The sequence below is a fragment of the Biomphalaria glabrata genome, chromosome 6 (assembly GCF_947242115.1).
Source record: "Biomphalaria glabrata chromosome 6, xgBioGlab47.1, whole genome shotgun sequence".
Classification (NCBI taxonomy): Eukaryota; Metazoa; Mollusca; class Gastropoda; family Planorbidae; genus Biomphalaria; species Biomphalaria glabrata.
The window spans coordinates 36818199-36843308 of record NC_074716.1 but is presented as its reverse complement, the minus strand read 5'-3'; the positions used below and the strand labels follow the sequence as shown (position 1 = coordinate 36843308).

The window sequence follows — 25110 nt, the reverse complement described above, 5'->3', positions numbered from 1 at the left end:
ACTCCTTCAATGCTCTCCACAATTTCCTTCTCGGAACATTCCAGTAGGTCCATAGAGCTGATTACACCTCTGCTGGTGTTCAGGCTCTTGTGTGGCATGACTTCCACTTGGAGATCACAGCGTCTTCTGCATCTTAAAAGCCCATCAGAGTGTGTCTTGCCATCTACTTCTACAAGAAGTTCCATTGATTTGTGTAGCTTAGACACACTCTTGGGCTCTCCCTCTACTGACTTGAGTCCCTTATAGATAAGGAAAGGGCTCAGCTTTGTCAGGCTTTTCCCCTCCTCTGTGCACCTGACAACCAAAAATGATGGCCAGGTAGTACAGCTTTTTGTGGCTTCCTTCTTTTTTTGCCTCAATACGGCGTCTCTTGCCCAGACTTAAATCTGGGGCAAGTAGTTTGTTGGTTTTTTTTTTGTCCATATATATTCTTGTTAGTTCAGCACCTGTGCTCCCCACCCGCCATCGAGTCCAACAAGGGGACGGGCCATTCGGAAGTCCAGAATGAGCCCGCCAGGGCTACACAGGTGTTATACTCAGTCAGCTGCTGCATCGGACATGTGTCCGATACAGCAGCTCCCTTAATGACCCTCCAGCATAGGTCGAATGCTGGTAGCTCGGCATGACCAGCCGGTTGACCCAGAGCGGGCCATCTGGGCCTCAGGTCTAGGGGAACTTGGAGCCAAAGTATTGTGTTGTGGTGGTTTATCCTCAGATAGCCACCACTCAAACACCAGGATCTCTTTATCCCCTCTTACCAGTCGCAGTCCACGGCAAAGGGACTGGTCTAGGACGTAGTGAGATATTTAGAGATAAGGAGACAGAGTGATGATCAATGAAGGCAGACTGAGGAAAAGAGGAGGCAGACACAATGATAGAAAAGAAGTAGGGCACTTTTGAGCTCCAATAGTGCTAAGGAAAGAGGCGCGCAGTTTAACGTCATGTCTCGGGGCGCTCCCTCTATGCCCTCATGGGAGTAAATCCAAATAAAGGTAGCATCCCTATGGTCAGATGTTTTTTATATAAAAGCTTTAGGCTTTTATGTACCAATGGAAGTCTTCATTCGCCCCAAAGGATACAATGTGAAATTGGAATCAGAGCATATGAGGAATTTTCTCCTGTCTGATACTTTTACAGGCATAATTGCAAGTGAGATTGCATTTAACTCGGCCGTAAAGATGGAGCATCCATCAGGGAGTCTACGAGAAATGTTTTGTTCCGAAAAGAACAGGTACAAGTTACCTTTCCATACATCTTGAATCTGTCAGTGTAAATAGTGCCACAATCTCCGTAGCTCTCCAGCAGTTCCCTATAGTTTGTGTTTGGGTCTGTATTTTCTTTTTTAAAATTAATAAGGGATTAATTTAATTTAGGTTTATTAATGAACCAAGGAGCGTTCTGAGGGATTTCTATATTAGAGACTTGGTCAATGGGTGGAGTTAAATTTTGAATGGATTCTCTCATTTAAAGGCCCAATGTTTGTAAGCTTTTAGGCCTTTGATTGTATAGTTCTACATCTGCAGGGTTAAATATGGAGTCAAAAGCAGGGTTCATGGGGTTGGATTTTAGCTTGACTATGTACTGCATTGCAAGCTATTTCATTCTGATATCCATGGGGGTTTCTCCAGCCTACAAGTGGAGACTTGGTATTTGTGATGTACAAAACGCAGAGACAGAGCCACAGGGCAGCATTCTGTATGGGCTCCAGTAATTTTAGATTTGAAGTTTGAGCAGTAGTTGCCACATGGTGCAGGGGTGCACTTATTTCAAAGTGTTTATTTTGGGGGAAGACCAGGAAGGCACCAAGACCAGCATTGATGGTGGCTTTGAAGGCTGATCGGTATGTGTATATATGGATGGCTGTTTTTGGATAGCTCTCAATTGTTTCGAGCGTGCCTACTTAGAGCTCCAGTGGATTTGATTCTTTGGCTCTTTATAAAATGTGTTTTAATGGTTGGTTGTCTGTAGTTAAGTCCAGGAGTTATTCTCATATTCTCTGACTTCAAACCTCCACTTTGTGGCAATACTCCCCCGTGTGGGTCTGGGGGCTTGGAAATGACCAAGAGTAATAACCCCTCTGCCTTTCCACTTGCATTTCATTTCACTAAGGCGAATAATAGTGGAGCTTCCCCCCCCCCCCCCCCCCTAGGTGCTTTTTGACGAAGGTCTGGACTGCATTAGTCTGGAGTGTCAATAGGCTGACATGAAACCTACGTCCATTGTATTTAACTTGTGGTCACCTGCCTATAAAAAAAACCTCAATGTGATGGACTAAACAAATAAAAGGGGTGGGAGTTGTTCATCTCTACCTCTGGAGATATACCCGCACAGCTAGACAGACGTCTGGTCAGCATGACGTAGTCAAGGAATGTAGCATTTTAACATGTTAACTAACCTACTCAAAGGTCAAGACAAATTGAAAAAAGTGTCAGCCATTGCTGCTCTGTATGTAAAGCGCATTTATGATGTAAAGTTTCATTTCTATTTATATTAAGTTATTAACACGCCTTGTCTTTATAATAAACGATGTTTGGTGCATATTCATAATGGCTCTATTTTTAAGCACATTATTTTGTTTGAATATAAACATTAATACAGTCTACAACAGACATTAATGGAACGAGGTCCACTTTATGCATATTAAACAGGTGTAATTTTTACTATCCGGTTTACTATCTGGTAGCGATATCCGACCGGAGCCGAATAGCACCATATAGTAAAAAATGCCGGATATTCGGCAGAAGCCGGAGCAACTCTCCGGTGCACCCCTACTCCAGACAGAGGTCTATGTCTCACTAGGCTCTACTACTGGATATAAATCCATCACAAAGTGTTTTTCTGGAACTGGTGAATGTGATAGCGTGAAGGGGCCTGGATACAGGATGTGTCAATTTCACAGGGTATACCCAGGGCACAGTTCACCTTAAGCTTTTCTACTGCAAAATAGTTACATTTGGAGAGCTCTGTGGATGACGGAGAAGGGACCATTGGCCAATCCCACCTTGTCCCATGGATATCCCAGTTATAGTTTCAGACCCAGATGCTCTTTTAATTCAGTATTGGAGCAAGTTGCCAAGACCAAAAACTTCCTTAAAATGCGGGAATTATATATATATATATACTATCAGACCTGCCTACCAAAAAAGTCCAAATGCTGATGGTCAAAATGCGTATTTTGGCACCAGAATGCGTAACACTTACGCGATCCACTATTTTGTCATAATATTAGATCTAGATGTCATGATTAGATCTACAATCTAAATCTAGATCAATACGACAATAGAGATGATATCTAGACTAGATCTATGTCTATATAATGAATACAATCTACTCTAGATCTGGGCTCAAGAGTATTTCCGATGCCGTGGATCCGCTACAAACGTAGGTCTACTCCAAACTTTCGTAGGCCTACCTTCATCCTTGATGTATTCTATACTAAGACTAAGACTAAGACTCTAGTCTAGATCTTGACTAGATGGTAGTAGATAGTAGATGTTATCGATCTAGATCTAGTCAATCTAAATCATACTACAACTAGATTGGATCTAGATCTAGATTGTAGAGTAATGTAGAGAATCATGACATAACATAATGACTAGCTAGAAAGCTGCTAGATCTATTCCTGTATAACAAGTTATCTAGATTCTAGATCTAGAATCCAGATCTAGATTAGATATCTACAATGTCACTCAATGTGTTTTGAATCGATAGCATTTCGATATTTTTTTCTAAACAAATGAATACGGGAATCAGGGATTCAACATAATTAATTTCTACTAATGAACTTACAAAAAAAAAAGTCACGTTGTTGTATCAGCTAACTGACGGTACCAACCCGCCACTCCCTCACTCCCTCACTCTCGCGTTCTTCTTTTCTAGACTAAATCTGATCTGGACACAATGTGTTCCCCCACCTATTCTGTTCCCCCCCCCCCCCAACAGGACGGCTTAGTGTGACCTCCGTGACCGCTCATAAGCTAGACAAGAGAGGGGAAAAAAAGGATACGAAATGCGTAACGCGACGGGTTAAATGCGTATTTGCGTACTGACCATGGGCGTAGGGGGGGGGGGGGGAGGGGTCGGAATTTAGTGACTGATTTTTTGCTTCGATTTTGTTTATTTTAGGTGAGATTTTAATACTAAACCATCACTTGCCCCAGCACAACCAAAGGGGCTTTGAGTTTAAAACCCCCTACCATGGGGGTTCGAGTTTAAAAAACCCTACCAGGGGGGCTTGAGTTTAAAACCCCTACCAGAGGGGTTCGAGTTTAAAAGCCCCTATCAGGGGTTTTGAGTTTAAAACCCCCTACCAGGGGTTTTGAGTTTTAAACCCCCTACCTGGGTTTTTTGCAGTTAACTCCCCCTCTTCTATAAAACAAAACAAAAAAAATGCAACCGAAAATCCCCTAATTCCAAGAACACAGTTAAGGAAGATTTTGATTTAAAAACCCCCTCTAAAATTTACGATAAACCCCCTCTTCAACATAAAAAAAAGCCAATTATGCACTCAAAATGTTATGAGCATAGCTAAATGGGTTTTGACTCAGTTTTGAGTTTAAATCCCACTTCAGCGGGGTTTGAAGGTAAAAAATACCTCTTTAATAATAAAAAACAAAGCAAATTATACACTCAAAATGTTATGAGTGTAGTCAAAGGGGTTTTGAGTTTAAACTCCCCTCCAGTGGAGTTTGAAGCTAAAAAGTACCTCTTTAATATAAATAAAAGCAAATTACTCACTCTAAAATCTATGCGCGTAGCCAAAGGGATTTTGAGTTTAAACCCCCAGCCAGGGGCGTTTGAGGCTAAAAATACATCTTCAGTGTAAGAAAAAAAAAGCAAATTACTCAAACAAAATGATATGAGCATTGCCAGAAGGGGTTTTGAGTTTAAACCCCCATTCAGAGGGGTTTGATGCTAAAAATACCTCTTCAATATAAAAAAGCAAATTACACACTAAAATTATTTGAGCGTAGCCAATCCAATCGGGGGTTTTGAGTTTAAACCCCTCTTCTACAGATGGCTTTTTTTAAAAGTTTAAAACCCCTCCAGATGGTTTTGAGTTTAAGATCCCCCTACAGAGCATTTTGAGGTGGAAAACCCCCAACAGATGATTTTGACGATAAAACTTCTCTTTTAAATATTAAATCTAAAGCAAATTACAGTCACTTAATTCCAAGAGCGTATTCAAGAGAGGTTACACATTTTTACCAGTGGCAGGGCTCCATTAATAAACTGCATTGAATAGTCATCTGCCGAAATTGAAAAACACTAAATGTTGCTCAACAAAGATGGCTAAGACAGATTTTAGGAGTCAGTTATAGAGATCGGGTCTAAATCAATGAAATCCTATGCTGACCTGGGAGTCGACCCCTTAGTAAGATTGTGAGAGAGCGACGCATGAGGTTTGCGGGACATGTTCTCCAACAAAATGAATTACGTATAAGAAGAGTTGCAATGATATCCTAGTACAACTTGACGCCACTCATTCATGGAGGTCCTCATGGCAGGTGGGAAGAGGCTTCAGACGATACCAGAGACAGATTTTTATGGAAACAGCTTGACGGCAAATGCGCCGAACGGCGCGGGAGGGTCTAAGTCATTAAGAATAGCACATTAGGTTTTTGAAATAAAACTTTTTAATAGCAGCAAAATGCAGTGTAGATACCTCAGAATATGCATTTTGTTGGCTTTCAATACCAGAAATAGTGCTTGGCGGCGGGGCTTCGCCCCGTGCTGGGGGAGCTCCTAGCGCTCCCCCAGACCCCATGGATTGAACTGGCATTTTCCACTAACTCATGGAAGAACCTATTCTAGTGCACAATAAACGTCTTCCGAAAGAATGAAGGGTCAGAATGTAATAAAGATTATGTACACACACACATATAAATACATATAATTTTTTTTTCGCGCGCGGGTCGAGGGGATGAGAAAAAAAATCCACCCCCGGAAAAAAATCCTGGCTACGCCCATGGTACTGACGGTCATTTTTCTGAGATTTTGCGTAACGAATACGCATTTTTGCGTAACGGTGGGCAGGTCTGATATAAAAAAAAAAAGCCTGAGGAAACACCCAGCCTACACTAAATGCCAACATGGATCAGATCAGACTGAAAAAGTGGCAGCAAGGTATCTCTGTCAGCTCCCCAGTCTGTATTGTTGAGTACTCTGAGTATGTTTAATGTCTTGTGGCTTATTTTCTTTAGTTCTTTAATATGGGGGAGAAAATTAAATTTTGAATCTAGGGTAAGGCCTAAAAATTTAGTTTTAATAACAGAGATCTTTTTGTCTAAAATAAACCTGGATGGATGGATTCCCCTTTAATTACAAAAATGCATGCTAACAGTTTTCGAGTCTGAAAATTCAAAGCCATAATGTTAGCCCAATTTTGAAGTTTATTTAAACATAATTGTAATTTTCTTTCTAAAGTATTCATGTTTTTCCCATATGTAAAAATGACAAAATCATCAACATACAGAGAGCACTCTATGCCAGGGGACAGAGCCTTTATAATGCTGTTAATTTTAATGTTAAACAGGGTTACTGAGAGAATTCTGCCCTAGGGTACACCCATTTCCTGGTCATAAGTCCCAGAAGCGAAGTTGCCCACTGGAACCTGAAATTTCCAGTCCTTTAGGAATTCCATCACAAAGTTGGAAGGTGTCATGAAAATCAGTTCACAAGAAAAAAAGAACGAAAATGGTTAGTTTAGGTAACTTTGACCAAAAAGATATCACTATCGTGTGCAATACATTTTCATCAGCTTGAAAGATGTCTATTAAACATTAGAGGACTTCTTCTTGGTCTTATTGACTAGGTGGTTACATTCAAAATAAGTTAGCCTTTACAGAGTCATAAAAAAAATCCAACCTTAGTGTTTTATCATCACTGGTACTCAAAACTTTAGTGCACTCTTTGTTGAAATGAACAGCTTTTATATTAGATGAATGGCCATTAAAGACTTTCGGATCTGTAAGAATAAAACATAAAAATAAATACTAACTGAAATATTGTTAACACTCTTAAAAAATGTCAGAAAAATTGTACAGTTGTTGTTCTTCTTCTAACCAGCTTTATTGCTGCTGAGCTGTCAGTTCTTTTGCAGATTGTGCAAAGGAAAAAAAGTGTGCTATTTTCTTCAGTTGTCAACACTGCTGTACAGGGTGTTGATTATGTTGGGCTGTAGTGGAAGTAGGGTCTACCTAAGGTGGATTAGGGAGGGGCAAAGGGGTGGGCACAGTGTCTGCACAGGGGCAGTTGTGTGGAGTTTATTTTGTCCAGTTGATATATGGGTTTCATTTTTTATGCCTACAATGTTTTAAAAATGTGTTAATGTATCCATTTTTTTTTCCATAGCCCGCTTTCTAACTAAATTTTTATTTCTGAATGTTGTTTGTGTGAGACTACAAAAAATATTTTAATTGACTCATTGTTTTCAAACAGTGTATTTAAAATCTTTATTTTTTAACAAGATTTTCAAAATAATATACATCTAGTTTGAAAATTAGCAGCTCCAAAAAGGAGAAAAGATGCTATTGGTTTTGTGTAATTTGTTTTTCCATGTTGAGATCTCAAGAATTAAAGCTCAAATATCCAATTTCATTATTGCTTCTACTTGTACAACTGCTACTTATAGTCTTCTGAAAGCCAACTATTTTATTTTTAAATTAAATATGTAAAACTTTTTTTTTTCAATTCACCACTCCTTCATATAGTAAGATATTAGGAACAATAATCATATGTAAATTTATAGAAAAAAAGGGAAATGATAATGTCACTACTTTATAGAACATTTATTGATTGTCAAATTAGTCAAAAAAAAAAAAAAAAAAAAGTTAATTTTTTAAAATACCAAAAAGATAGGCAGCGTCAAAAGTTTCTAGAATTTTTCTATTTCATACAATTTGTTAAACAGCTTCTGCTTTGGATAATTATCTTGATTATAATAGGTATTTACTATGAAATAGAGAAATATTGAGGCTATTGATTGCTTGATTTTTGTTGTTCTAGCACCTAGCATTTTACATTTAAATGTAGTAGTTATAAACCTTAAAAATATAATTTTGTATAAGCCACTAATTAAAATAAACTTGAACTTTAAATTCAAACACAATTAAAAATTGAAACGAGAATAATAAGTTCAACAAGATTAATTGATTATGCATGTGTGTGTGCATGATTTCTTTTTACTTTTGTTTATTTATTACCTGCTTCTGGCTTTTCTAAATCAAAAATTTTTAACAGTTTTTCATTGCTGCCAGTCAACAAATAGCGGCTGTCAGCTGAGAAGTCAACACTTTTAACTATGTGTTTGTGGGAAAAACTTTGAAGCTCTTCCCCTTTTTCTGCATCCCAAACTTTTCTGAAACCACAAATAAGAAAGATTTTACAATTTATATAAATCACTTACCACATATCATAGAATTAAATGCTATCTTCATGACTCATCAAACATTTCTGTTGCTTTATAAAATATATCTCTTGAAAACAATCTTACGCTGTAAAGTCTGCTGCTCCAGTTGCAGCTCTTGTTGCTTCTCTGTTCAATGTAGCACCCCAAACAGCACCTTTGTGTCCTTCAAAAGTTCCAATCCAATCACCAGTGTCTCCTTGGCGTAGCATAGGTTTTCCATCTAATAAATTAACAAAGATATTGGAAAATATTTTATTTATATTTATTTTCATTTTTCTTCATGATAATCTCATACAACATATTATGTGGTAATATTTTTTTGACAAAAAGATGAATGACAACTTATCACCTTTTATATTTAAATAAAACTGTTGCCTGCTCAGTTTACTGATGCCTCTTTTTGTTAGTATATCTATGTTGCTTTGTTCAAAATTAAAGCCTAGTACTTTTCCAGGATCTACGCTATCAAACAGTGCTTTGAGGTTGTCTGTGCTAAAATATTTCCTTCTTTCCTTCTAATACCCTGGTATCTGAGTTCCAGTTTTGAGTTTCTGGCACATTTGCACAATTTAGGCCATGTCGTACCCATAATCCTTCAAGGATTACTTAACCTTCACATTACCAGCGATAAATTACATACAGTCAAATCATTAAAAGAAAGGTCTATTCACAGTTAAAATTGTTAAGTTTGTAAAAATTTAATAATTTAGTAAAAATCTTTTGTAAATATTATATGTTCATAATTTCACAAATCAAATCTTCGTAGACAACCCCACCTTCGGGACAAAGCTACTACACCTTGTCAGATCCTTAGATGTGGGCCACTACCTAACATCCGCCACAACCTGTCTAAGTTTGTTGTGGGTCACAGCCTCCCACTGATCCTGCCACTCTCGATAGGTGGCAGAGGCAATACTTTGTCTCAGGTCCGAGCAGGGAATTTGGGTTCCTGATTTAAAGGATTATTTTCTTCTCTGCGGTTTTGTTTCCCTCTATGCCCACATGCGAGGGGATCCCAATGAAGGTGACATCCCTATGGTCTGAGTTTGAGTTTTTGGCACATCAGCACTATTTAGGCAATATTGTGCCCATAATTCTTCAAGGATTACTCTCCTTTACAAGAGCTAAATTCCATACAGTTAAATCATTAAGACTTGTAGTATGCTTAGATCTGTATTTTCGTTTTAGAAATTAAGGAGGGATAAATTTAATTTGGGTTTATTAATCAACCAAGGAGGGTTCTGTGGGATTTCTATTTTAGAGATTTGGTTGATGGGTGGGGTTAAATTTTGGATGGGTTCTCTCATTCGAAGGCCCAACTGCTGTATGACGTTAAATCTTCGATTGTATAGTTCTACATCTGTAGGGTTAAATATGGAGTCGAAAGCATGGTTCGTGGGGTTGGATTTTAGCTTGACTTTATACTGCATTGCAAGCTTTTTCATTCTTATGTCCATGGGGAGTTCTCCAGCCTCCAAATGGAAACTTCGGATAGGTGATGTACGAAGCGCGCCGAGACAGAGACGCAGGGCAGCATTTTGTATTGGTTCCAGTATTTTTAGATAAGACTTCCTTGCTGCTCCATATATTATGGATCCGTAGTCTAACTTGGATCGGATTAGACTCCGATATAGCTGCAGCACGGTATCTCTGTCAGCTCCCAGTCCGTATGGCTGAGTACTCTAAGTATGTTTAATGACTTTTGGCATTTCTTCTTAGTGCTTTAATGTGGGGGAGAAAATTAAATTTAGAATCTAGGGTGAGGCCTAAAAATTTTGTAGTTTTCACAACAGGGATCCTCTTTTTGTGTATAAATAGTTCAGGGTCTGGGTGGTGTCTCCTTAAATTACAAAAATGCATACTAACTGTTTTGGAGTCCGAAAATTTAAAACCATTATCGCTTGCCCAATTTTGAATTTTATATAAACATAGTTGTAATTTTCTTTCTAAAGTGTTCATGTTTTTGCATGTAAGAATCACAAAATCATCAACATACAGAGAGCACTCTATGCCAGGGGACAGAGCATTTTTAATTCTGTTTTTTTTTATGTTAAATAGGGTCACTGAGAGAATGCTGCCCTGGGGTACATCCATTTCCTGGTCATAAGTGTCAGAAGCGGAATAGCGCACTCAAACCTGAAATTTCCGGTCCTTTAGGAATTTTCTCACAAAGCAGGGGAGATTTCCCTTAAGCCCCATAAGCTCCAGGTCACGTAGAATGCCATGTTTCCAGGTTGTATCATAGGCCTTTTTTATATCAAATAATAGAGCTACTAGATGTTCTCATCTAAGGAATGCATTCCTGATGAAAGCTTCCAGTCTTACCAGATGGTCAGTTGTTGTCCACCCCTGCCGGAATCAGCACTGGTAGTTGGAGATGATTTTGTTTCTTTCAAGTACCAGACCAGCCTATTGTTTATCATTTTTTCCATGGTTTTGCAGATGCAGCTTGTAAGTGCTATTGGTCGATAGTTAGCTGGGTCAGATCCATTTCTTCCCGGTTAGGGTATCGGTATAACTGTGGCTTTCCTCCAGCTGTTTGGGAAAGTGTCTGTTTGCCACACACAGTTATACATTTTTAGCAGAATTGCCAATGAAGGTTTTGGAAGATGCTTGAGGAACTGATAGTGGATTTCATCTTCCCATGGCGCTGTGTCATGTGATTTGTCCAGCAAGTCCCTCAGTTCCTCAAACAGAACAGTTTATTGTAGTCTTCATTGTTCTCTGATCTGAAATCAGTGGGGTGTCTTTCCTCCCTGATTTTGACTTTTTGGAATTCTGGCGTGTAGTGTGTAGTGGATGATTTATCTGTTATTGAGGATGCAAGGCAGTCAGCAATTTCTCTGAGGGACGTAACAGTTCTTCCTTGGTTTTTCAAATGCCCTATTGCATTTGATTCTTTCCCTTGAGATTCGCCTTACTGCCTTCCAAACCGCTCAAGCAGAAGTTTTGGCATCCAGACTGCCGACAAAATTCCTCCAGGAATTCCGTTTGGCTGACCGTATGGTTTGTCTAGCCCTTGCTCTAGCTATCCTGGATAGCTTTAGGTTTTCCTGGGAAGGATTCTTTATAAATGCAGCCAGTCGTTTTTTCCTATTGCAAGTTGTATCAAACCATGGTTTGCTAGGCCGTTTTGGATTTGCGGAGGTTAGGGGTACAACTTTCCTGGCTATACTAAGTAGCTTGCTAGCAAAGGTATCAGCTGGGTTCTGTCCATCAAGGATATTTTCTGTGATATCCTCGGAGCATCTTTTTTGGAATTGTTCCCTATCGGCCTTATTCAGTTTCCACCGCTGAAGTTGTCCCAATGAGGGGAGATTGCTAACAATGGTGATAGGAAAGTGATCACTTCCTCGTAGATCATTGCTTACTGACCATTCCTTCTTCTTCTTCTAGCCAGCTTTATTGCTGCTGAGCTGTGAGCTCTTTTGCAGACTGAACCAAGGAAAAAAAAGTGTGCTGTTTTCTTCAGTTGTTCAGCACTGCCATACAGGGTGTTGGTTATTTTGGGCTGTAGTGGAAGTAGGGTCTGCCTAAGGTGGGTTAGGGAGGGGCATTCAAAGAGGATATGGTTTACGGTTTCAAAGGGGTGGGCGCAGTGTCTGCAAAACTGACCATTTAAAGTCGCCCAGAAGTCCGGGGACACATACGGTGAGGTCAATGCACGTGAGTTCCTGGGTGCAAGTAGTTCAGTGATGCATCATTAAGTATGCATAAATCATATTGGAGGAAGATATCCTCCAGTATACGACATAGTATTATGGGCATTGAAATCCCCAAGTATTATGTAGGGCAGAGGGAGTTGCTTTATGAGATTCTCCATGTCTGTTGGGTTTAATGGAGTGCCTGTGGGTAGATACAGGCTACAGCAAGTGATAACCTTGTGTAGGGTTATCCTATCTTATACAGCCTGTAGTGTGGTCTGTAGCTCTACCCTCTCATGGGGGATGCTGTCCTTCACAAGGATAGACACTCCACTTGATGCTCTCTCCGCATTCTCAACATTCCTGCTATAAGCACTGTAATTTCGGAATCTGATACTACCTTTCAGAAATGTTTCCTGTAAGCAAATAGCTACAGGAGTCTCAGAGTCCATCAGTAGCTGCATTTCTTCATAATTGGCCATGAGGCCTCTACAGCTCCACTGCACAATTCTGGAATCCATAGCTTATTCTAAATTACCTACTTGGATCTATTAGGCCTTGGGAGGCCCCCGGAGGGATTTTCCTTTATTCCAGCGACTTTAGTATTTTTCGACTTAGGTTGGGTGGAGAGGAGGACACCCCTTTTTTTTTTAACTCTCAGAGTGAGAATTGAGCAAAAGCCAGCAACCGAGTCAAAAAAAAAGTCTGCCACGCAATTTGACAAGCTAGGGCCAGACATCAGTGTCCCATCATCTGGAGTGGCAGTTACAATATAGGAATATGAGGCCAATTCCCTATGGTTAGTGCTGCCTTCTTTCACTTATGACGAGTGGGATCCAGGAACGAGGCGTGGCGACCGTATATGTGGTGCAGTTGCCCTAACTCTATCAATGGCCGTACTGCTGGAAACCCTTGGACAGGACTGGGATGAAGAGTTCCCGGTCTAAGCCTGTTTGTTGGATAAAAGCCTTTCCAACAATCAATGGGATTTTGCGCCTTAATGAAGGTTCCTGGAAAGCTCTCTTTGTCTCCCGGTCTGCTATTTCATTTCCCTCTATACCCACATGGGTGGGGACCCAGATGAAGGTAACATCCCTAAGATCAAATGTTATTTGTTCTAAAAGCTTTAAACTTGTGTGTATCAATGGATATTTGTATTCATTTGCCCTAAGCTTGCAATGCAGATTTGTATGGTGAAACAAAATTGAGAATGGCGCAGAGAGTTGCGTACTGAATAAGTTTCCCAGGTTGTTATGACTGAAATAACTCTTACAGTGTGAATTATTAAAAAGCCTACTAGACACTAAAGCTAACTTCACCATAGGGCATTCCCAAGACTGGCTGAGAAAGGAGGAGAGTTGGACGTAGGGCTACCTACCCTACCCACTAGCTACAGAAGCACCTAACAGCAAATCAACAGAAGTTATAGACCTGGAAGAAGATGGACCTCCAACTGGAAGTTTTATGGTGCATGACAGTGAAAGACAGTCATCTAGAAGCCAACAGGCCGAAGACCATCATCTCTACCAGGACCATCACTACCATCGATACATGGAACATCAAACCATGTATGAGACTGGGAAAACAGAGCATGTGGAAGCTGAAATAAAAAGATACAGCCTCACCATCTTAGGAATAAGTGAGTCATGATGGACTGGTTCTGGGCAGAAAATACTACGGGTGAGCTACTTTTATACTCAGGACATGAGCAAGAGGCTACACACACTCAGGGAGTAGCCCTGATGCTGTCTAAGCTTAGATAGCACTTATTGATGGGAAGCGCATGGACCAAGGATAATAATAGCCTCATTCCACACAGTGAAGAAGAGGGTTAACTTAGACATTGTCCAATGCCATGCCCCAACAAATGACAATGATAACGAGGAGAAGGTCAATTTTTACAACAGGATGACTAACATACTACATGACAGACCTAAAAAGAACATCCTCATCATAATGGGAGACTTGAACGCTAAGGTTAGCAATGACAACAGAGGATATGAGGAGATCATGGGAAAGCATGGATTAGGTGAGATGAATGAGATTGAAGTGTTTGAGTGATATATAATTTTTAAAACATTAGATTTTGAAAATATACTTTAAAACAAAAACCTCCAGTTGATAATGTATTCTTTACATCAACAATTATGTATTAATATTAAATTTAAAAAATCAGTAGAGATTACATATAACTTCCACACATAGATACTTCCTTATTGTGATTTGAATGATTTGTGCAATAATTTTTTTACAAATTCAATGTAAATCTATTTGCTGGATTATTTTATTTTGTACAGTTGTATTTAGATCTAGAATCTTTAGATATGATTTAAGTTTTTTTTCATTGATTAACAGTTCCCAGTTGGTTCAGAATAGACACTCAATTGTAATAATTCAGCTAGCTGACTATGGGCAGATAACTCTAAATGTACATATTTTTTTAGACCTAGCTCAGGCTTGTCAAACTCATTAAGATGTATGGGCCACAAAAAACTTACTATAACCTGAGGGGCCGTAGCAAAAAATCAGTTGCAAAACAGCCTACTAGTTCTGTGTAAATTAGAAATAATACAATAGAATACAATAATTAATGGCATACCTGTCACTTAGTTAGCTAAATTTGTAGTACTACTTGGTAATTAAAAATTACTATGATTAGGCATTATTTTCTATGTCCTGATGCTTGACATCTTTTCTGGGATACAAGTTAATTAATGTCAGGTTGAAGTTTGTTTGCCACTGACACTTTCATCACTGATAACAAATTTTGATCAGATAATCTCGAACGGTGAGATGTTTTTGTAGCTTTCATTATGGAAAAGAACTGCTCACAGAGATGAGTGCTTGCAAACATAGCTAGAAATCTGGCAGCAAATTTTTGCAATTTAATGTACCTTTCAGGGTTACAGGGTAAATAAATGTAAAATCTAGACACAGCCAATTCTATATTATATAATTCGATTTCAACAAAGAATCTGACTGCTATTCTATCAGCTCTAGTTGCACATTACCAGAAGCATTTTCAAATCCAATGATAATGGAGATACAAACAATGAAAATTCTTGCTTGTAACAAACAAAGTCACAAAAACTATCATTAAAAGCATCTACTAACAATTCCAGGTGTAAGACGTGTTTACCAAATGTTGCAGCCGTATTTAATCTTTTTAGTTCCTGAGATGTTTAGAAGTGAATAAGATTTTCTCTTCATATTTGATTTATCTACAGTCGTAATTTTGCTTGAAGACACTTCACATGATTACACGCAGTTGTGACAATTTAGTCTTTACTTTGAAGTTCCAAATTCAAGTCTTGCAGGCGACCAGTGAGATCAACTGTAAATGCCGTTCGTCAGTTTGGAAATGTACAATAGGTTTACCTTTCATGTTCAGAAACAATACAATTTCCTCACGCAGTGCAAAAATCTCTTCAATACTTTATGACATGAGAGCCAGCGGACTTCTGTGTAGTAGGGAACACAATCAAATTCATGTCCAATGTTATCCAGAAACATTGAAAATTGGCGAGGATTTAAACCAAGGGCATGAATAAAATTGAGAGCGACTGAAAGCGGTCTTATGGCATGTAATTGCTGTGCGCAGAATGTTTCTTAGTGAATGATGCACTGAAAATGAGCAAATTTAAAATTAGTTTCAGTCTCTCTTATTTTTGCATCAAAACCATTTCATTTCATGGTTGGTTCACCACCCATTGTTAGACTAGCTAGCTTTACCAAAGATAAATTGTACTGCAATATCACCTTCTGTAATTTCTCGAAAACATCATCACTTGTTGTGGTGTTATGCATAGAACAGAACTCAAGTAGTTCCTCATGCATCACAAAATTTGTCACGGGCCCTTATTAATATCTAGCCAACTGTAATACACCCGTTATATCAGTTGACTCACCGAGAGCCAATGAAAATAATTCAAAATCAATGCTATTTCTTTGAATGCTTTCACCTTTTCTGGACACACTCCTTCATAAAATCAAATTTACTAAATGATTCGCTATGGCTTGCAATTAAATTTGACAAAATTTAACTTGCTTTCACTGTAGACTCACTCTCGTTCAGTTTTAACAAATATACTATTTTTCAATTTAAGTAGTATGCCATCTCTTATTTTCCAGCCTTATAGTTTAACATTATTTTGATAATTTTTTAGGTGGCCAAGCAGACTCATGCAAAGTGGTTGCGGCCCCAGAACACCATGTTTGACATGCCTGGCCTAGCTGAACTTCATTTTTATGTACACACACACACAGTCATGTTAATAGAAAACATGATTTTAAAAAATATATATTATAATGACCATATGTCTTATAACAAGAATTTATCATCATTGAAACACCCAGATGAAATGCTATAATATTATGTTGACAAAATTAAAACCAACATTTTTTTTTATTTTGCGACATAAAGTCCTTTATAACAACTACAGGGTTAGTTAGATTTTAGGAGGTTTTTTAAAGGAGGAAATGTATGATGTGTATATAAATGACAATGCAGCCAGAACTCTCTATAAAGCTTCTAGTCACACTCTGCAGACAAGGTCAGGGAACTAAAAAATAATTGCTTGAGCTGTCTGTAAACATGCAGAGACATGCTGACACGTATGCACTTTCTATGAACCGCTCTGGTGTGCCTATGACCAGACCTGACTACCGTTACGCAAAATGCGTATTCGTTACGCAAAATCTCCCAAAAATGACAGTCAGTACGCAAATACGCATTTAACCAGTCGCGTTACGCATTTCGTATCCTTTTTTTTCCCTCTCTTGACTAGCTTACGAGCGGTCACGGAGGTCACACTAAGCCGTCCTGTTGGGGGGGGGGGGGGGGGAAACAGAAAAGGTGGGGGAACACATTGTGTCCAGATCTATACGTTGATTGGTTCTTAATATTCTTTAGTTGTAGTATGATTTAGATTGACAAGATCTAGATCGATAACATCTACTACCATCTAGTCTAGAGTCTAGATCTAGACTAGATTCTTAGTCTTAGTATAGAATAGATCAAGGATGAAGATAGGCCTACGAAAGTTTGGAGTAGACCTAGATCTATGTTTGTAGCGAATCCACAGCATCGGTAACACTCTTGAGAACAGATCTAGAGTAGATTATATTCATTATATAGACATAGATCCAGATCTAGGATGGCTGCCTGGTCGTGCGGTTTGCTCGCTGGACTGTCGTTCGGATTTATCGACGGTCGAGGGTTCAAACCCTGTCCGCTCCCATCCCCCGTCGTCCTGCGGGAGGTTTGGACTAGGAAGTAAACTATCTTCAACTCTGAAGGAACATCCGAATTATGTAAAACATTTTACAAACAAACATTTTAATAGCAATTAGATTTAGTCTAGAAATGAAGAACCCAAGAGTGAGGGAGTGGCGGGTTGGTACCGTCAGTTAGCTGATACACCAACGTGACTTTTTTTTTTTTTGTAAGTTCATTAGTAGAAATTAATTATGTTGAATCCCTGATTCCCGTATTCATTTGTATAGAAATAAATATCGAAGTGCTATCGATTCAAAACACATTGAGTGACATTGTAGATATCTAGTCTAGATCTAGATCTGGATTCTAGATCTAGAAAACTTGTTATACAGGAATAGATCTAGCTAGAGTCTAGCTAGTCATTACGTTATGTCATGATTCTCTACATTACTCTACAATCTAGATCCAATTTAGTTGGCATCGGTAACACTCTTGAGAACAGATCTAGAGTAGATTATATTCATTATATAGACATAGATCCAGATCTAGGCTAGATATCATCTCTATTGTCGTATTGACCTAACCGAGAGGGTAACAAACTGATTCGCTATACAATATATATATATATATATATATATATATATATATATATATATGACAAAATAGTGGATCTTGTAAGTGTTACGCATCCTGGTGCCAAAATACGCATTTTGACCATCAGTGTTACGCATTTGGACTTTTTTTGGTAGGCAGGTCTGCTATGACCCAACTAACCAGACTACAGCCCTGCTAAGATCCTCCGATGGTTCTATCCTATTAACTAGCAAAGCAGACATACTAAATCGCTGGACAGAACACTACAGCCTGCTATTTGTTGATAAAAGGCCTGTATCGAAGGAATTGCTGGCAAATGTCCCTGAGAAAATTATTAGAGAGGAGCTCGACGACCCAACGATATTTGAGGAAGTTGAAACAACAATCCAAAAGCTCAAAAAACACAAAAGCACCTGGCTCTGATGAGCTTCCGGCTGAAATATTTAAAATGGGTGGTGTCGCCCTAACCGAGAGGGTAACAAACTGATTCGCTATATGCTGGGAGAAGTGCATGGTCCTACCCGAACTTCAAGAATCCATAATCATATCACTTTACAAAAAGGGGGAGAAGTCTAACTGCTCCAACTAACGAGGCATTACACTTCTGTCAGTAGCAGCAAAGATCTTTTCTCGTGTATTGCTCAAATGACTAACCCAATCTTTAGTGGACGAGGTGTTATCTGAGAGCCAATGTGGCTTTAGAGTCGGAAGAGATACACTTGACATATTTGTTCTGCGACAATCACAAGAAAAATACAAAGACCAGTACATAAACATATACATAGCTTTTGTGGACCTCATTAAGGCTTTCGACATGGTCAGTTGGTCAGTATAGGATTTTGGCCAGGCTGGGAAGCCCACCTACGTTCCTATCCATTCTCAAGCAGTTTCAGGTGGGACAAAAAGGCCAGATCAGACACAATGGTGACCTGTCTGATCACTTCCCAATAGAAAATGGCGTGAAGCAGGGCTGTGTACTTGCTCCTACTCTATTCACTATCTTCTTTGGCGTAATACTGGGTCAAATGAGACATCTACATCAGGTTTCGCTTGGACGGCAATGTGTTCAATCTTCGATGCCTACTATCACATACAAAAACAAAGGAGATGGTCATAACAGAGCTTCTCTATGCCGGTGATTGTGCCATGCTAGCTCACAATGAACATGACCTCAACAAATTGCATATGCTGCCGCCTCTTTCGGTTTTATCTATAAACCTCGGGGAAATAGATGTCATGCTCCAGAAGTCAACCAATAAAACCTACTCAGCCCCAATGATTAATGTAAACTAGAGATGGGATACAAACCAAACCGAACTTTGACCGAACTGAACCAAAGAATTTTCAATATTTTTTAGTAAGAAAAATACAAACTTAATTTCAGTGATATGATTTGACAGTTATTTTTAATTTTTTGGAAAACTGAGCTGGATCATTTTGGGTCGTCTTCATTTGATTCACCGCGAATGGTACTGTAACAGAAGTTGGTTTTTGATAAACTTCCTACATCCCATGAATTTGTGTAAATATTATATTCATGTGAGAGGCGCAGTGGCTGAGTTGTAACGCTCTAATGGGTACCTGACATTAGTTGTGGAAAAATAAAGGTGGTCGGTCGTTGTGATGGTTATATGACTCAGAAATAGATAACCTTTTCATCATCAGCCCTATAGATCGTAAGGTCTGAAAGAAAAACTTTTTTCAAAAAAAAAGTATAACATCCACAGGTTTTTATTAAAAGTGCTTTATTTTTTACATAAAATGTTTTTTCTTTCTGTTATGAAATGTGGCCCGCGACACGAGTGTTGGAAATTAAAATGGTCCACCGGTTGAATAAAGTTTCACATCGCTGTTTTGTCTAATTATTGATTGAATTAAACATTATTACATGTACCTAATTGTGCTATTACCTAATTTCATAACATCGAACCGAACCAGAACTTTAGATCTGACCGAACCGAACCTAAACTTTAAAAGTTGGGTTTGATTCCCATCTCTACCATAAACGGACAGGCCCTTAACGTGGTAGACCACTTCACCTATCTGGGTAGTAAAGTATCAAATGACGCCTCACTTTCAAGGGAAGTTGATAACTGTCTGGCCAGGGCCAGTAGCGCTTTTGGACGCCTTCAAGCGAGAGTTTGGCAGAATAAATCGCTCCCCATGCCAACAAAAATCAATGTCTACCAGGGGGTGGTTCCCTCAATCCTTCTATATACAGAAAGCAACTAAGACTACTTTCATTGAACGCTTTCACTAAAGATGCTTGTGATCCATCATCAGACATGCCTACCAAAAAAAGTCCAAATGCGTAACGCTGATGGTCAAAATGGGTATTTTGGTACCAGAATGCGTAACACTTACGCGTTCCACTATTTTGTCATATATATATATATATATATATATATATATATATATATATTAAATATACTAGCCTGACATTACCCACGGCCTGCGGGTCTAAGTTTGTGTTTACTTATCTAGTGGATTTAGATGTATGTTAAACTTAGCTAATGATCCTTTCAAGTTTTTTCTCTTTCACTACGAAAATAAAATTAGTTTTGCCAAAATGGGTTTACCCGAAGCCAATACATTCATATCTATTAAAAAAGAAAAGAGCGATAGCTTTGTTAAATGAATGGGATTATAAAGCGAACAATTAAACGAAATAATTTTTAGTATGCGATTCACGAATGAATATAGATCTAGGCCTATCTCAACTCGGCTTCGCAGCTTTCGTAAACGAATGTAGTCTCTTAAAAATGCTTTAGAAAACCAAATTTGAATGTTTATTTGATCAAAATATGAAATGAATGGACTATAATTAGTATGTTCATGTGTTAAAGTATAAAACTATCTGTGCGAAGAGAAGTTGTATCATCTTAGAGTTAAATTTAAGTTTTAGATCTAAAGATGGGATTATAAAGTAAACAATTAAACGAACTAATTTTTAGTACGCGATTCATTACGGTATTGTCTAATGAAAGAATGTTCGTCAGGAAATCTGTAGTCACAGATATTAGGAACTAATTTATGTAAAAAATGCTTTTGAAACACAAAATTGAAGGTTATTTTTATTATATAATGAAATCAATGGATCTTCTTTTGTATTTTCATGTGTCAAAGTAAAAAACTATCTGCGCAAAGTGTATTTCTTAAAATTAGATCTAGGTCTAAATCCTTTCGATCTTTTCTCATGTCAACATTGTTAACCATGGCCTAGATCCATAAATACTATAGCTTTAATAGAGTCGGACAACTTTTTTTTTTCAGGTTTGTTTTAGGGCTACAATACATACACTACGGTCTAAGTTAGTTACCAAGGAACATTCCTGCCTAGTTTTATCAAGATTGGTCAAGCGGTTTTGATGTCTATAAGTAACATACATACATACACCTCACATTCTATTTTATAATATAGATATATATTATATATATATGTATATACTAGACATATATGACCCGCGGGTCTTTATTTGCGCATTACTGTCAATATAGTCACAGAGTGTTTTGTAAACAATTAAACGAAATAATAATGTAATAAGTAAAGTGAATGTGTCAATGTAAAATAGTGTGAATGAAGCTATCAAATCAAAATAGCTAATAGGTTTAAATCCATTTTTTCAAATTAAAACATTTGCTTGTAGGAATACATATATTTGATTAAAATTTGAGATGAATAGACTTAATTTTGTATGTTCATGTGTTAAAGTATAAAGTAGATCTTGAGGTAGACATAGATCTAAATCTACACTAATCTAAATTGGCTTTTATAGAGTTCATTCTGTGTTGCGCATGCGTGACCTTTTTTCATGAATGAATATATTGGCCTGTCTCAACACGGCTACGCAGCTTTAGCGAACAGCTAACGAATGTATTAAAAAATGCTTTAGAAAAACAAATTTGAATGTTAATTTGATTATAATATTAAATTAATGGACAATAATTAAAATGTTTATGTGTTAAAGCATAAAACTATCTTTGCGAAAAGAAATTTCATCATCTTAGAGTTCAATGAGGGTTTAAGACCTAGGCCTAGGAATAGACTCAGTAGAGAGATGTGTTAATGTGTAACCATTTAGTAATGTCTAATGAAAGAATGTTCGCCAGGAAATCTGTAGTCACAGATATAACGAACTAATAAATGCAAAAAATGCTTTTGAAAAACAAAATTGAAGGTTAATTTTATTATACAATGAAATCAATGGATCTTCTTTTGTATTTTCATGTGTCAAAGTAAAAAAACTATCTGCGCAAAGTGTATTTCTTAAAATTAGATCTAGGTCTAAATCCTTTCGATCTTTTCTCATATCAACATTGTAGACATGGCCTAGATCCATAAAATACTATAGCTGTAAACGAGTCTGACAACTTTATTTTTTTTTTTTAGGGTCTTAAGTTTGTTTTAGGGCTACAATACATACACTAAGGTCTAAGTTGGTACCCAAGAAACATTCCTGCCAAGTTTTATCAAGATTGGTCAAGCGGTTATGATGTCTATAAGTAACATACATACACCTCACATTCTACTTTATAGTATAGATATAATATTAGATCTAGATGTCTAATTGATTAGATCTACAATCTAAATCTAGATCAATACGACAATAGAGATGATATCTAGTATTATCTAGACTAGATCTATGTCTATATAATGAATATAATCTACTCTAGATTTGGGCTCAAGTGTTACCGAAGCCGTGGATCCGCTACAAACGTAGGTCTACTACTCCAAACTTTCGTAGGCCTACCTTCACCTTGATCTATTCTATACTAAGACTAAGAATCTAGTCTAGATCTAGACTAGATGGTAGTAGATGTTATCGATCTAGATCTAGACAATCTAAATCATACTACTATTACTACAACTAAATTGGATCTAGTAATGTAAATGTAGAGAATCATGACATAACGTACTAGAAGTCACTAGCTAGATCTATTCCTGTATAACAAGTTATCTAGATTCTAGATCTAGAATCCAGAATCTAGATTAGATATCTACAATGTCACTCAATGTGTTTTGAATCGATAGCACTTCGATATTTTTTTTCTATACAGATGAATAGGGAATCAAGGATTCAACATAATTAATTTCTACTAATGAACTTACAAAAAAAAAAAGTCACGTTGTTGTATCAGCTAACTGATGGTACCAACCCGCCACTCCCTCACTCTCGCGTTCTTGATTTCTAGACTAAATCTAACTGCTATTAAGAACCAATCAACATATAGATCTGGACACCCCACCTTTTCTGTTCCCCCCCCCCCCAACAGGACGGCTTAGCGTGACCTCCGTGACCGCTCGTAAGCTAGTCAAGAGAGGGGGAAAAAAGGATACGAAATGCGTAACGTGGAGGGTTAAATGCGTATTTGCATACTGACGGTCATTTTTGGGAGATTTTGCGTAACGAATACGCATTTTGCTTAACGGTAGGCAGGTCTGCATCATGGACATAGGTGGCAAGACCGCACTACAAACAGCGAAGTCCTTGCGAACGCCGGTTTGGACAGTATAGAGGGACTTCGTATGATCAAGACAGCTACGCTTGGCAGGGCATGTATCCCGTATGGGAGACGAACGTATGTCAAAGGCAGTCTTTTTTTGGTGAGCTAAAAGGTGGTCGACGTAACAGAGGCGCCAACTTGCCTTAGTTGACAGAAGAGAGCACATGGTTGCATGCGGCATCAGAATGAGACAAAGGCCATGGGATACACATTTGAGACCAAAAGAAAATCAGCTGCCGAAGACAGACTGCGAAAAGAAAATCTAAATCGACTACCTGGGGACAATGGTAATGCTTGCCATTGGTGTGGCAAAATGTGTATCTTATCTTATATATATATATATATCATTTATAGTTTATTTTAATACCTATCTATATAATCTATGTGTAGAAACAGAAATAAATCTATACATATTATAGATCTATAAATTAATTATTATAATTGAATAAACATGATATTTTCAACTAGGCTACATGTATTCTCTCTATTTCTTTTAATTCCCATCCATGGACCCTCTTCTTGTTTTCATAATTTGAATGTTTGTTTTGTTACACCTTAACACCCCCTCCCTCCCATAGATGCTTATAATTCTTTTCCTGACTCTGTCCCCCCTTCCCTCCACTGCCTGTTTGATAGGTTGTGACCCTACACACTTAGTTTATACCTCTCCTCACCGCCAGCTCACCTGGCGTGATCACCTGTAGTGGGCATGGTCTCTGGTTTCAAATTAGCAGCCCGCACTTTTTCTTTAATTCATAAATTATATAATCTAGATATTTCGATCTAGGTCATGTTTATTCATTGAAAAAATCATAGATTTTTTAATCCCAATAATATATTCTTATTATGATTTTGTCATGTCTAATAAAGGAGAATGTGTTAAATTCATTACTATTCGCTGGGACACCTTCTTTTTTAATTTTAATGAACAGCTAACAGTATAACTGTGATTGGAATGTCTTCCTAAAGATAAGTTTGGAAGCTTATTTTGATATGCCCATCAGCCTACAATCAAACAGGCTCATAATACAGCCCTCATTGAATCCTTTATATGGGTGTGAATTGCTGGGGGAGGTTAAAACAATAGCTTTACATACATGGTTATCGAGAATCTAGATTGCACTGACTGGAATTTGTTCAAAGAGACCACTTCAAATCTGGAAGAATGGGTCGACGCAGTGACAAATTACATCAAATTCTGTGAAAACATGTGTGTCAGCACTAAGAGCATCAAGATATACCCCAACAATAAACCATGGGTCACTGCAAAAATAAAACGGGAAATAAAAAGAAAAGAGCATTTATGAGTGGCGATGGACAGACAAGGAAAATTGCTCAACGAAATCTTAACGTCGTTCTTGAGGAAGGGAGGAGAAACTACCGCACCAAGCTGGAAGACTCAATTAATACAAGTGACATGAGACAGGTGTGGGGCATCATGAACAAAATGGCAGGAGCACAAGTCAAATTTAAAAATAATCTTGCTACAAGAGATGAAAAAACATTGGCCAACGAGTTAAATGATTTCTATTGTCGCTTCGACACAAAAGATTTTAATTATCTAAGACTCAAAGCCCTTGAGGATGTCAATGTTAACAAATGCTTAGAATTAGCGATTACTAAAGAGCAAGTTTGTAACATTTTCAAAAACGTCAACCCAATGAAAGCTGGTGGGCCTGATGGAATAAAAGGGCGAATCTTAAAAGAATGTGCTGAACAACTAGCTGAACCTTTCCAAG

General features: G+C 38.0%; 1 protein-coding gene across 1 annotated transcript in view; it reads right to left on the bottom strand.

Annotated features, from left to right (window-relative positions):
* The window catches only part of LOC106064690 (serine-threonine kinase receptor-associated protein-like), a 57618-nt gene that overhangs the window by 28117 nt on the left and 4391 nt on the right, over nt 1-25110 (bottom strand). Inside the window, exons 2-4 of the mRNA XM_056033737.1 lie at nt 8495-8630; nt 8205-8359; nt 6868-6967 (exon numbers count right to left, since the gene is read on the bottom strand). Coding sequence (XP_055889712.1) covers nt 6868-6967; nt 8205-8359; nt 8495-8630 — 391 coding nt within the window. The remainder of the gene's footprint in view (nt 1-6867; nt 6968-8204; nt 8360-8494; nt 8631-25110) is intronic.